The sequence below is a fragment of the Balaenoptera physalus genome, assembly GCF_965194825.1.
Source record: "Balaenoptera physalus genome assembly, chromosome: 3".
In the NCBI taxonomy this organism is placed as follows: Eukaryota; Metazoa; Chordata; class Mammalia; order Artiodactyla; family Balaenopteridae; genus Balaenoptera; species Balaenoptera physalus.
In genome coordinates this window covers 113,051,049-113,065,655 of record NC_138890.1, presented here as the reverse complement: position 1 = coordinate 113,065,655, position 14,607 = coordinate 113,051,049, and the positions used below count along the sequence as shown (strand labels likewise).

At 36.6% G+C, this 14,607-nt stretch overlaps 1 protein-coding gene and 1 long non-coding RNA gene across 19 annotated transcripts in view; one reads left to right on the top strand and one right to left on the bottom strand.

Annotated features, from left to right (window-relative positions):
• Positions 1-14,607, bottom strand: part of SSBP2 (single stranded DNA binding protein 2) — a 292,867-nt gene that overhangs the window by 44,713 nt on the left and 233,547 nt on the right. For all 18 annotated transcript variants that reach the window (XM_082458207.1, XM_082458198.1, XM_082458213.1 and 15 more), the window contains 2 exons: positions 3,286-3,352; positions 2,488-2,558 (listed from right to left, as the gene is read on the bottom strand). In XM_082458207.1, the coding sequence (XP_082314333.1) occupies positions 2,488-2,558; positions 3,286-3,352 (138 nt within the window). The remainder of the gene's footprint in view (positions 1-2,487; positions 2,559-3,285; positions 3,353-14,607) is intronic.
• On the top strand, positions 3,359-13,157 carry LOC309659061. The gene is made up of 2 exons (XR_014262556.1): positions 3,359-6,128; positions 6,234-13,157. It is a non-coding gene; the product is annotated as an uncharacterized lncRNA (long non-coding RNA).

Here is a 14,607-nt window from a genome sequence, read left to right as displayed (position 1 = left end):
CTAAACTGGTTGGCTTAGCTCATTAAAGACTAAAAGTATATTCAGTCAGTGAAATATCCTACAGATCTTATAAATTCTAATTGCTATTAATAGATTAATGATGGTTGGTCATAAAAATCATCATCCCTAACATGAGTAGAAATAGGAAAAAATAATTTAAATATCTAAATTAGGGTTTTATAAGATCTTAAGAAAATACATAGAAAATAACTGAGCCTGAATAAAAGAAATGGGTTTTCTCTGACTTTGAGGATCCCACAAACATTTACATAACACTTTTTCTTATCATGTAATATGGTATCTCTGAAAAATTTGTGCTTCATGTCCCAATACAGTTTATATATACAGTTGGCCCTTGAACAACATGGGTTTGAACTATTCCAGTCCACTTATACGTGGATTTTTTTCAATAAATATACTATTGGAAAATTTTTTGTAGATTTGTGACAATTTGAAAAAACTTGCAGATGAACCACATAGCCTAGAAATATCTAAAATATTAAGAAACAGTTAGGTATGTCATGAACACATAAAATACATGTAGACATAAGTCTATCCTTATATAAGGGGAGTGGTATGTAATATAAAATTAATAATGTGTTTTCTTACTGTTTTATAATTTTGCTTTCAAAGAACTACATTACTATACAGTATGTGCCTCTCTCTCTCTCTCTCCCTCTTTCTCTCTCTCTCTCCCCTCACCCCGCAACCCCAACTGGAGAAACTATGTATCGGCCTATCATCACATGTAAGTGGTTTAAAAAAATGTAACAATGTTTACAATAATGTATTGTGAGTATGACTGTAATACTGTATGCCATAAAAATGTTATAATGATTCATTCATTAGTGTATAGGATAGGCTACGATGAAGCAATCATTGATTATTACGCTAGTTTACCATAAAGCTATCATATTGCTGCTTCTTTGTTATCAATGCATGAATTGTTATACCTGTAAATAAATAGGAATTTTTTTCACATTATCTTTTCATTTTTGATGTCCTGTGTTAGAAATATATGTAATATCTACAGTGTTTTGTATAATTTAAGACAACATTGATGAAGATACTGACAGATGATTCATCTTATAAACAGATGATATAAACTTACGGTATCGAAAAATATAGTGCAGTACTGTAAATGTATTTTCTTATGATTTCCGTAATAACATTTTCTTTTCTCTAGCTTATCTTATTGTAAGAATACAGTATATAATACATACAATATGTAAAACATGTGTTAATTGACTACGTATGTTATCAGTAAGGCTTCCAGTTAACAGTAGGCTATTAGTTAAGTTTTAGGGGGTCAAAAGTTATACATGGATTTTCGACTATGCAGTGGTTTGGTGCCCCTAACTCCCATGTTATTCAAGGGTCAACTGTATATTATTACATGTTGGCAGAAACTCCTTGGTCTAAGTCACATTTACCTGAGAATCAAATTATATATATTTCTTCTAGGAATTCAATTATTCCAATAGATAATTACTATCCCTCTTCACTACATTGGTCTTAAGCTGAAAAAAGCTTAAGACCAATGGGTGTTAGATTCTTAATTCTCTGACTCCTTTGGGTACACAACAAAATACTTAACATTTTTAAAGCAGATACATGAAACAAGCTCCTAAAACTGTCATTTATAAAGACTGTTCTTGGAAAGAATAAAGAAAGTAAATCAATTCATTCTTTTAACCAATGTTATGATACACTAACCTCTGACCTTTGAGGAAGAAATTTAAAATTCTGAATTCTGGATTAGTTTCTTTGAAATATAACATTACAAAATTAGTTTCTACCCCATGCAGTTTTCCCAAGAGAGACAGAGGGAAGTTTTAGCTAAAATAAGTGATATCCTGGAGCAGCATACTTAAAAATGTCATCAATAGCTGAATAGGTTCAATCTTGGTGTGTACTTCTGGGAAATTGTGATACGGAAGTAGGCTAACATCTAATGTATACTGATAGTATTATGCGTGTTCAGTAAGACCCATTTTAATGTTTATTTCTAAATGGTTCTCTATTGCTTTCATATTCTGTAAAGAAATATGGTAGTATATAACAGTCAATGGCATTCTTTAAAAGATTTAGAAATATATTTTATGCTGCTTATTCTATTTAATTCAGTCAACTAGGTTTTATTTAACTTATCTTAGTTATCTTTTATAATAATTACTATAATTTTTCATATTTCCTCAATATAACTAACAAAAGGGTAATAGTTATTTTTAATAATAATTACTATAATGTATTTCTACACAATGTTTTTTCTCCAATGTACCAAAAGCATATGTGTAGCACCTGTTAAAATATGGTTTGTTGTTATATCAATTTGGACATGTCATAGATATGTCCTCAAGAGACTAACAACCATGTTATTAAGCCTTTAATGTACATACTAGAAGCCAGCAAATAATATAGTTTGTTTGTATAAGATGAAGGCAAAAAAACTCAGCCTTTAGCTTCCTGCACTGATTATTTATTTACCTGTGGTCCTAAGGGCACCATTCCTCTTGGAGGTGTCATTCTCTGCATTGGCCCACCCATATTTGGATGTCCTAAAAGGAAGAAAAGTATGACGATATTAGCAATGTAATGAGCATGAGTGCTAAACCGGAGGCTATAGCCTCCTCTCTGCCTGGTGTCACATCTTATTTACTAAGGACTGTGTTATTGACATCACCTCATCTTGGCTTCCATGGCCAGTTTTCTACCTCTTATCACTACCTACCCACACTCTCCATTAATGTCTTGAAATTGAAATGTTCTTCCTATTCTGTGTTGAATTACATCTCTCACACCATTTGCTCCTTTTTTTTTCTCTTGGAATAGTATAATAGAGCCATACGTATTTGTGGTACCTAAACAGCTCTGATTATTGGGTTTGTTAAACTACCAAGTAAGTTACTTATTGCATAGCATCCTCTTTCCTCCTGCTTATCTTTCTGGTGGACTAACCTCTCTATCTGAAAAAGGCAGAGAAAATCACAAGGGATATAATCACTTTGAGTCTCACTTGTTTGAAGTTATATAAGAGGATTTAGAAGTTACTAGTTAAAATACAGATTCTAGATATTTAATTATTCTGTTCCTTATGTTATCACTGCCCTCAGTATCACACATAATTAAGAGTTAGCTAAAAAGATAATTACTTGGCCACGTTACCTGTAAAAATGCAACTGATATAATTATGGAATATCTGTACAAATAAAACCTTCCTTAAAAAATACAGGATTTCCTTTGAGATTTTGCACATCAATTTCACTTTTACTTTAAAGTAGTCACCTTGTTGTCGAGTTGGGTCCATTCCACTGGGAAGTAATGGCTGACTTCCTGGGACACCTCCAAGAGCCTAGCATATTTAGTAAAACAAAATAAAAAGCAATATTGTAACTATTTATAAAATAGGTGCTGTAACAATTACAGAGTGCATCTGAGTATTTCACAAGATTTTTTTTTCAAGATGTATTTTTTTTTCTATTGGAATATATTTGATTTACAATGTTGTGTTAGTTTCAGGTGTGCAGCAAAGTGATTTAGTTATAAGTATACATGTATGTATTCTTTTTCAAATTCTGTTCCCATATAGGTGGTTACAGAATATTGAGTAGAGTTCCCTGTACTATACAGTAGGTCCTTGCTGATTATCATTTTATATATAGTAGTGTGTATATGTTAACCCCAACCTACTAATTTATCCCTCCCCCACAGCTTTCCCCTTTGGTAACCGTAAGTTTGTTTTCTAAGTCCGTGAGTCTGTTCCCGTTTATAAATAAGTTAATTTGTATCATTTTTTAAGATACCACATATAAGTGATATCATATTATATTTGTCCTTCTCTGACTTACTTCACTTAGAATGAGAATCTCTAGGTCTATCCATGTTGCTGCAAATGGCATTATTTCATTCTTTTTTTATGGCTGAGTAAGAGTCCACTGTATATATGTACCACATTTTAATTATCCATTCATCTGTTGATGGATGTTTAGGTTGCTTCCATGTCTTGGCTACTGTAAATAGTGCTGCAATAAACACTGGGGTGCATGTATCTTTTCTAAGTATATTTTTCTCCAGATATATGCTCAGGAGTGGGATTGCAGGATCATATGGTAACTCTATTTTTAGTTTTTTGAGGAACTTCCACAGTGTTCTCCATAGTGGCTGTACCAATTTACATTCCCACCAATAGTGTAGGAGGGTTCCCTTTTCTCCACACCCTCTCCAGCATTTATTGTTTGTAGACTTTTTGATGATGGCCATTCTGACTGATGTGAGGTGATACCTCATTGTAGTTTTGATTTGCATTTCTCTAATAATTAGCAATGTTTAGCATGTTTTCATGTGCCTCTTGGCCATCCATATGTCTTCTTTGGAGAAATGTCTATTTAGATCTGTCCATTTTTTGATTGGTTGTTTGTTTGTTTTGATATTGAGCTGCATGAGCTGTTTCTATATTTTGGAGATTAATCCCTTGCTGGTCACATCATTTGCAAGTATTTTCTCCCTTTCTGTGGGTTGTCTTTTTGTTTTGTTTATGGTTCCCTTTGCTGTGCAAAAGCTTTTTTTTTTTTTTTTTAAAGATGGGTCACCATAATGGTTTTTTAAATTAATTAATTTATTTTTGGCCGTGTTGGGTATTCGTTTCTGTGCGAGGGCTTTCTCTAGTTGCGGCAAGCAGGGGCCACTCTTCATTGCGGTGCACGGGCCTCTCACTATCGCGGCCTCTCTTGTTGCGGAGCACAGGCTCCAGACACACAGGCTCAGCAGTTGTAGCTCATGGGCCTAGTTGCTCCATGGCATGTGGGATCTTCCCAGACCAGGGCTTGAACCCGTGTCCCCTGCATTGGCAGGCAGATTCTCAACCACTGCGCCACCAGGGAAGCCCTGCAAAAGCTTTTAAGTTTAACTAGGTCCCATTTGTTTCTTTTTGTTTTTATTTTCATTACTCTAGGAGTTGGATGCAAAAAGATTTTGCTGCAATTTATGTCAAAGAGTGTTCTGCTTATGTTTTCCTTTAAGAATTTTATAGTATCCCATCTTACATCTAGGTCTTTAATCCATTTTGAGTTTATTTTTGTGCATGGTGTTAGAGAATATTCTAATTTTATTCTTTTACATGTAGCTGTCCAGTTTTCCCAGCACCTCTTATTGAAGAGACTGTGTTTTCTATCCTGTTCCACTGATCTATTTTTCTGTCTTTGTGTCAGTACCATACTGTCTTGATTACTGTAGCTTTGTAGTATAGTCTGAAGTCAGGGAACCTGATTCCTCCAGCTCTACTTTTCTTTCTCAAGGTTGCTTTGGCTATTCAGGGTCTTTTGGGTTTCCATACAAATTTTAAGATTTTTTGTTCTAAATCTGCAAAAAATGCAATTGGTAATTTGATAGGAATTGCACCAAATCAGTAGGTTGCCTTGGGTAGTGCAGTCATTTTGACAACATTGATTCTTCCAATCCAAGAACATGGCATATATACCTTTCCATCTGTTTGTTCCGTCTTATAGTTTTCACAGTACAGGTGTTTTGCCTCCTTTAGTAGGTTTATTCCTAGGTATTTTATTCTTTTTGATTTAATGGTAAATGGGATTATTTCCTTAATTTCTCTTTATGATCTTTTGTTTTTAGTGTATAGAAATGCAACAGATTTCTGTGTATTAATTTTATATCCTGCAACTTTAGTGAATTCATTGATGAGCTCTAGTAGTTTTCTGGTAGCATCTTTAGGATTTTCTATGTATAGTATCATGTCATCTACAAACAGTGACAGTTTTACTTCTTTTCCAACTTGGATTCCTTTTGTTTATTCTTCTTCTCTGATTGCAGTGGCTAGGACTTCCAAAACTATGTTGAATAAAAGTGTCGAGAGTGGACATCCTTGTCTTGTTCCTGATCTTAGAGGAAATACTTTCAGCTTTTCACTACTGAGTATGACGTTAGCTGTGGGTTTGTCATATATGGCCTTTACTATGTTGTGGTATATTTTCTCTATGTCCACTTTCTGGAGAGTTTTTATCATAAACTGGTGTTGAATTTTGTCAAAAGCTTTTTCTGCATCAATTGAGATGATCATATGTTTCTTTTTTTAATTAATTATTAATTATTTTTGGCTGCATTGGGTCTTCACTGCTGCACGTGGGCTTTTCTCTAGTTGTGGTGAGTGGGGGCTACTCTTCGTTGCGGTGCGCAGGCTTCTCATTGCAGTGGCTTCTCTTGTTGCAGAGCATGGTCTCTAGGCACGTGGGCTTCAGTAGTTGTGGCACATGGGCTCAGTAGTTGTGGCTTGTGGGCTCTAGAGCGCAGGCTCCGTAGTTGTGGTGCATGGGCTTAGTTGCTCCACGGCATGTGGGATCTTCCCAGACCAGGGCTTGAACCCATGTTCCCTGCATTGGCAGGCGGATTCTTAACCACTGCGCCACTAGGGAAGTCCGACCACGTGGTTTTTATTCTTCAATTTGTTGATGTGGTCATCACACTGATTGATTTGCAGATATTGAAAAATCCTTGCATCCCTGGGATAAACCCCATTTGATCATGGTGTATGATCTTTTTCATGTATTGTTGGATTCAGTTTGCTAGTATTCTGTTGAGGATTTTTTGCACCTATGGTCATCAGTGATATTGGCCTGTCATTTTCTTTTTTTGTGGTATCTTAGTCTGGTTTTAGTATCAGGGTGATGGTGGCCTCACTGAATGAGTTTGGAAGTGTTCCTTCCTCTGCAATTTTTTGCAATAGTTTCAGAAGGATAGGTGTTAACTCTTCTTTAAATGTTTGATAGGATTTGCCTGTGAAGCCTTCTGGTCCTGGACTTTTGTTTGTTGGGAATTTTTAAATCACAGTTTCAATTTCAGTGCTTGTGATTGGTCTGTTCATATTTTCTGTTTCTTCCTGGTTCAGTTTTGGGAGATTGTACCTTTCTAAGAATTCGTCCAAATCTTCTAGGCATTTTAGTGTCATATAGTTGCTTGCAGTAGTCTCTTATGATCCTTTGTATTTCTGTGGTGTCTGTGGTAACTTCTCCTTTTTCATTTCTTATTTTATTGATTTGAGCCCTCTCCCTTTTTTTCTTGATGAGTCTGGCTAAAGGTGTATCAATTTTGTTTATCTTTTCAAAGAAACAGCTTTTAGTTTCATTGATCTTTTCTATTGTTTTCTTTGTCTCTATTTCATTTTTTTCTGCTCTGATCTTTTTTATCAATTAATTTTATTTATTTTTGGCTGTGTTGGGTCTTCGTTGTTGTGCACAGGCTTTCTCTAGTTGTGGTGAGCAGGGGCTACTGTTTGTTGTGGTGCACGGGCTTCTCATTGTGGTGGCTTCTCTTGTTGCAGAGCATGGGCTCTAGGCGCGCGGGCTTCAGTAGTTGTGGCATGCGGGCTCAGTAGTTGTGGCTCACGGGCTCTAGAGCACAGGCTCAGTAGTTGTGGCGCACAGTCTTAGTTGCTCTGTAGCATGTGGGATCTTCCCGGGCCAGGGATCAAACCTGTGTCCCCTGCATTGGCAGGCGGATTCCTAACCACTGCACCACCAGGGAAGTCCCTCTGATCTTTATATTTCTTTCCTTCTAGGAACCTTGGATTTTGTTTGTAAGCTTAGGTTGTTTATTTGAGGTTTTTCTTGTTTCCTGAGGTTAAGACTGTATTGCTATAAACTTCCCTTTTAGAATTGCTTTTGCTGTGTCGCATAGGTTTTGGATCATTGTATTGTTTTCACTTGTCTCTTGGAACTTCTAAATTTCCTCTTTGATTTCTTCTGTGATCCATTGGTTGTCTGACAGCACATTGTTTAGCCTCCACGTGTTTTGTTTTTTACAGTTTTTTTCTTGCTGCTGACTCCTAATATCATAGCATTGTGGTTGGAAAAGATGCTTGATATGAGTTCAATTTTCTTAAATTTACCAAGGCTTGCTTTATGGACCAGCATGTGATCTATCCTGGAGAATATTCCATGTGCACTTGAGAAGAATGTATATTCTGCTGCTTTCAGAGGGAATGCATAAATATCAATTAAGTCCATCTGGTCTAATGTGTCATTTAAAGCCTGGATTTCCTTACTGATTTTCTGTCTGGATGATCTGTCCATTGATGAAAGTGGGGTGTTAAAGTCCCCCACTATTATTGTTACTGTCAATTTCTCCTTTTATGGCTGTTAGTGTTTGCCTTATATATTAAGGTGCTCCTATGTTGGGTTTATGTATATTTACAATTGTTACATCTTCTTCTTGGATTGATCCCTTGATCATTACATAGTATCCTTCTTTGTCTCTTGTAATAGTCTTTATTTTAAAGTCTGTTTTGTCTGATATTAGTATTGCTACTCCAGCTTTCTTTTGATTTCCATTTGCATGGAATACCTTTTCCATCCCCTCACTTTCATTCTGTTTGTGTCCCTAGATCTGAAGTGGGTGTCCTGTAGACAGCATATATACAGATCTTGTTTCTGTATCCATTCAGCTAGTCAATGTGTTTTGGTTGGAGTATTAATCCATTTATATTTAAGGTAATTACTGATATGTATGTTCTTATTGCCGTTTTGTTAATTGTTTTGGATTTGTTTTTGTAGGTCTTTTTATTCCCTTCCACTTTTGTTCTCTTCTCTTGTGCTCTGATGACTATCTTTAATGTTGTGTTTGGATTCCTTTTTCTTTTTTGTGTGTATATCTGTTGCAGATTTTTGGTTTGAGGTTACCATGAGGTTTTGATATAGCAGTCTATACGTATACAAGATTGTTTTAAGTTCACGATCTCTTAATTTCAAATGCATTTCCAATATCCTGCATTTGTACTCTTCTCGTGATTGCTGGTTTTGATATCATATTTGTGTGTGGATGATTTCCTACCTTTACTGTATGTTTGCCTTTACTGATAAACTTTCCCATTCATAATTTTCTTGTTTCTAGTTGTGGGCTTTTCTTTTTCGCCTAGAGAATTTCCTTTAGTATTTGTACAGCTGGTTTGGTGGTGCTGAATTCTCTTACCTTTTGCTTGTCTGTAAAGCTTTTGAGTTCTCTGTCAAATGTGAAGGAGAGCCTTGCAGGGTAGAGTATTCTTGGTTTTAGGTTTTTCCCTTTCATCACTTTAAATATATTGTGCTACTCCCTTCTGGCCTGCAGAGTTTCTGCTGAAAAATCAGATGACAACCTTATGGGGATTCCTTGTATGTTATTTGTTGCTTTTCCCTTGTTGCTTTTAATATTTTCTCTGTCTTTAATTTTTGTCAATTTGATTAATATGTGTCTCAGCATGTTCCTCCTTGGGTTTACCCTCTATGGGACTCTGCACTTCCTGGAGTTGGGTGACTATTTCCTTTCCCATGTTAGGGAAATTTTCAGCTATTATCTCTTCAAATATCTCCTCAGGCCCTTTCTCTCTCTCTTCTCCTTCTGGGACTCCTATAATGTGAATGTTGGTGTGTTCAATGTTGTCCTAGCTGTCTCTTAGACTGTCATTTTTTTTTTTTTATTTATGGCAAGGCATTTTATTTTAAATACAGCAGTGTGTCAATCCCAAACTCCCAATCAATCCCTCCCTGCCTTCATTTCTTTTCATTCTTTTTTCTTTATTCTGTTCTGCAGCAGTGATTTCCACCATTCTGTCTTCCAGCTCACTCATATGTTCCTCTGCCTCATTCTGCTATTAATTCCTTCTAGTGTATTTTTCATTTCACTTATTGTATTGTTCATCTCTGTTTGTTCTTTATATTTTCTAGCTCTCTGTTAACATTTCTTGTATTTCCTTGATCTGTGCTTCCATTCTTTTTCTGAGATTTTGGATCACCTTTATCATCATTACTCTGAGTTCATTTTGGGGTAGATTTCCTATATCCACTCCACTTAGTTGTTCTGTAGTTTTATCTTGTTCCTTCATCAGGGACATATTCCTCTGCCATCTCATTTTGTCTAACTTTCTGTGTTTGCAATCCCACAGGCTGCAGGATTATAGTTCCTCTTCCTTCTGGTGTCTGTCCCCTGGTGGACGAGGCTGGTCTAAGAGGCTAGTGCAGGCTTCCTGGTGGGAGAGACTGTTGCCTGCCCACTGGTGGGTGCAGCTGGGTCTTGTCCTTCTGGTGGGCAGGGTCATGTCAAGGGGTGTGTTTAGAGGTGGCTGTTGGCTCAAGACGACTTTAGGCAGTCTGTGTGCTGATGGGTGGGGCTGTGTTCCTGCCCTGTTGGTTGTTTGGCGTGAGGCGTCCCAGCACTGGAGCCTTCAGGCTGTTGGGTCGGGCCCAGTTTTGGCATCAAAATGGCGGCCTCCAGGACAGTTCATGTCAATGAGTACCTAGTACCTCTGCCACCAGTGTCCACACAAGATTTCTTATATTTCACACTCATTTATGAATTTTATAAGCCTGTATACCCAGTATAATTTCTTAGTTTTAAAATGATCCTACTTTGCCCAGTTTTCAGGCAAAGAAAATTGGTATTGTTGGGAACAAAATCTAGGCAAAAATTGTCCTATTTCTTCCTGAGAAGTATATATAATGCCTTTCCCCGAAATTAATTTACTAAGGGTAAATTAATTTTGCTTCTTAAACATAAGCGATTTCTATAGATTATTTTACTCATTGGGCATTATAATAGGAGCAGAACTAAAATGCCAAGGGGCCAATGAATATTGTTTTGGGTAGTCATATTTTCCCTAAGAAACTATTTAGAAAAATAATACTCCAATTAGTTCACACAATTTGGATGAATGGAAAAAGAGAACTAGAACTGAAAAAAGGTGCCGATTAACAGATAGGGTATATTTTATGCAGGGGTGCAATAGTGGATACATACTGAATTGTAAGTTTCTAATAGTCATCTGAGAAGCACTTAGAGCTGGACCAAGCTATAAATGATTTAAACATACTGATCCTATGAAGCATGTATGTATACATATATACACATAATCCTGACAACTGGCAAGAATTTCTATAAAGGTTCACTAATTTAACTTAAAAGCAGGAATATCTTATTTAATTAGTTTAAAATTTCAAATATTTCAAAGGAAATTTGATATTAAATAATTTATTTATCCAGACCAGAACTGTTTCGGTAATTGTTATCATTGGGATGCAGTAGAGAGCTGCCATTTTTCAAGCCTTTTTCGTAATCCCTTGATTTTTTTTGTTTGTTTACAAGCACACTCAATGCCAATTTATTGATCTCCTACTAAATGACATATTTCCTGCTACCTTTCCAGCCTAATTTCTTGCTACTGCCAAGCTGACATTCCAACTTCCAGTTATACCAAACTCCTTTCAGTTTTTTCAATTCATGTACTCAGTCAACAATATCTAAATGCCAACCATTAAAAGCAAAATAAAACAAAACTAAACAAAAACTAAACTTTCTTGCCTCTCTAGGAGGTCACAGACCCCTAAGTGCTTATTCTGACATATTTTAGATCTCGGTTTAGGGATCATTTCCTAACAAAATTCTTCCATATAATCCCAGTTTGGCATAAATTCTCCTTCTATATGCTTTAAAATACATTTTTAAAAATTTCAAACTTACAGAAAAATTGCACAGACAGTACAAAGGATTCCCATATACCCTGACACTGACTGCCCAACAGTTAACATTTCACCATATCTGCCACTTGAGAGCAAGTTGCAGATATTATGCCTCTTCACTTCTAAGTACCACAGAGTTTAGTTCCCTAAGCAAGGATATTCTCCTACATAACCACAACACAACTTTTCAAGTCAGGAAATCCATTAATACAACACTAGCATCCAAAACACACAGACGTCATTTAAATTTTGCCACCTGTCTCAACAATGTTTCTTTTTACTTTCTGGGACCAGGATCTCATGGAACACATGTTGCATTTACTTGTCAGGTCTCTTCATGCTCTTCCAGGTCTTTCCTTAGGCTTTCTCTATCACAGCCTGAACTGTTTTGGAGAATGAGTAGTCTTAAGTTCTACAGGATGATCCTCTGATGTCTCTTCATGACCCAGACTCAGGTTTTATTTTCTTAGGAATACTGCAGAACTGATGCTATACTCTTCTCAATGTATCACATCAGAGGGTACATGATGTTGACTCATCCCACTACTGTCGATGTTAACCTTATCATCTCATTCTATTGGTGTCTGCCAGGTCCTACAACACTAGATCATTATTTTTCCCCCTTGTAATTGGTTACATTCAATATTAGAGCTATTCCAAGACTGTCAATATCCCATTCCTCATCAATCCTTTATCAGCCTTAGTATCCACTGACAACTCCTAAACACTATGACAGTTGCCAAATGGGAACACTGCATGTGTATCATTCTTTCTATGCTTATTAGTTGGCATTCCCTTGTAAGGAACAGCTTTCCCTTCTTACTGATTGATACATTGACACTTACGGATTCCTATTCTCATCAAAAAGTTATAAACTATTTACTGTCATCATTCATTTTAATATTTAAGTTATGCAAGATCTGGCCAGTGGGAGGCTCTTCAAGCTGGCTCTATTGTCCTTTTGAAACATTTCCATCATATTTTGAGCATTTCCTTACTGGTATGAGATGTTCCAGGTTCGTTTCATACTTTTCCTGGCCTAGCTCTGGAATCAGACCTTTCTCCAAAGGGCCCCGATTCCTTCTAGTGGAGGACAGCATTTAGGCACCAAGATCTGGGTTCTCAAAGTGCTCCTTCTTAGTTGAGTACATTGCCTTTTGGCTCTCTCAGTAAATGCTGCACTTGAAAATCTATGTGTATATGTGCACACATAAATTTATGACTAATTTTATATCTATCTGTGTGTGTGTGTGTCTGTGTATGGTACATACACATACCATAAATCCATACTCTCTAACACCAATCAAACACATCCAATTCCAATCCAAAACCTCAGGATTATTTTCAGTCTTCTTCCTTCTTCTGTTTGTAAGTATTTTCTCCAACAGTGAGAAACCTGGCTTTCATTATCTTTAATGAAATTATCTTTATCTTTAATTATCTTTAATACCGTTATGTGGCACTACCGTATGACTCCACCCTGCCTCCCTGAATATCTTGGCATGCAGGGGAGGTAAGGGCTTCTTATGTGCTTTTAGAGATTTTTTTTTTTAAAACATCTTTATTGGAGTATAATTGCTTTACAATGGTGTGTTAGTTTCTGCTTTATAACAAAGTGAATCAGTTATACATATGTCCCCATATCTCTTCCCTCTTGCATCTCCCTCCCTCCCACCCTCCCTTCCCCACCCCTCTAGGTGGTCACAAAGCACCAAGCTGATCTCCCTCTACTATGCGGCTGCTTCCCACTAGCTATCTATTTTACGTTTGGTAGTGTATATATGTCCATGCCACTCTCTCACTTTGTCCCAGCTTACCCTTCCCCCTCCCCATACCCTCAATTCCATTCTCTAGTAGGTCTGTGTCTTTATTGTCATCTTGCCTCTAGGTTCTTCATGACCTTTTTTTTTTTTTTTTTTGGCTTAGATTCCATATATATGTGTTAGCATACGGTATTTGTTTTCCTCTTTCTGACTTACTTCACTCTGTATGACAGACTCTAGCTCCATCCACCTCACTACAAATAACTCAATTTCGTTTCTTTTCATGGCTGAGTAATATTCCATAGTATATATGTGCCCCATCTTTATCCATTCATCTGTTGATGGACACTTAGGTTGCTTCCATGTCCTGGCTATTGTAAATAGAGCTGCAGTGAACATTGTGGTACATGACTTTTTGAATTATGGTTTTCTCAGGGTATATGCCCAGTAGTGGGATTGCTGGGTCGTATGGTAGTTCTATTTTTAGTTTTTTAAGGAACCTCCATACTGTTCTCCATAGTGGCTTTATCAATTTACATTCCCACCAACAGTGCAAGAGGGTTCCCTTTTCTCCACACCCTCTCCAGCATTTATTGTTTCTAGATTTTTTGATGATGGCCATTCTGACCGGTGTGAGATGATATCTCATTGTAGTTTTGATTTGCATTTCTCTAATGATTAATGATGTTGAGCATTCTTTTATGTGTTTGTTGGCAATCTGTATATCTTTTTTGGAGAAATGTCTATTTAGGTCTGCTGCCCATTTTTGGATTGGGTTGTTTGTATGTTGATATTGAGCTGCATGAGCTGCTTGTAAATTTTGGAGATTAATCCTTTGTCACCTGCTTCATTTGCAAATATTTTCTCCCATTCTGAGGGTTGTCTTTTCGTCTTGTTTATGGTTTCCTTTGCTGTGCAAAAGCTTTTAAGTTTCATTAGGTCCCATTTGTTTATTTTTGTTTTTATTTCCATTTCTCTAGAAGGTGGGTCAAAAAGGATCTTGCTGTCATTTATGTCATAGAGTGTTCTGCCTATGTTTTCCTCTAAGAGTTTTATAGTGTCTGGCCTTACATTTAGGTCTTTAATCCATTTTGAGTTTATTTTTGGGTATGGTGTTAGGGAGTGTTCTAATTTCATTCTTTCACATGTAGCTGTCCAGTTTTCCCAGCACCACTTATTGAAGAGGCTGTCTTTTCCCCACTGTATATTCTTGCCTCCTTTATCAAAGAAAAGGTGACCATATGTGCATGGGTTTATCTCTGGGCTTGCTATACTGTTCCATTGATCTATATTTCTGTTTTTGTGCCAGTACCACACTGTATTGATTACTGTAGCTTTGTAGTATAGTCTGA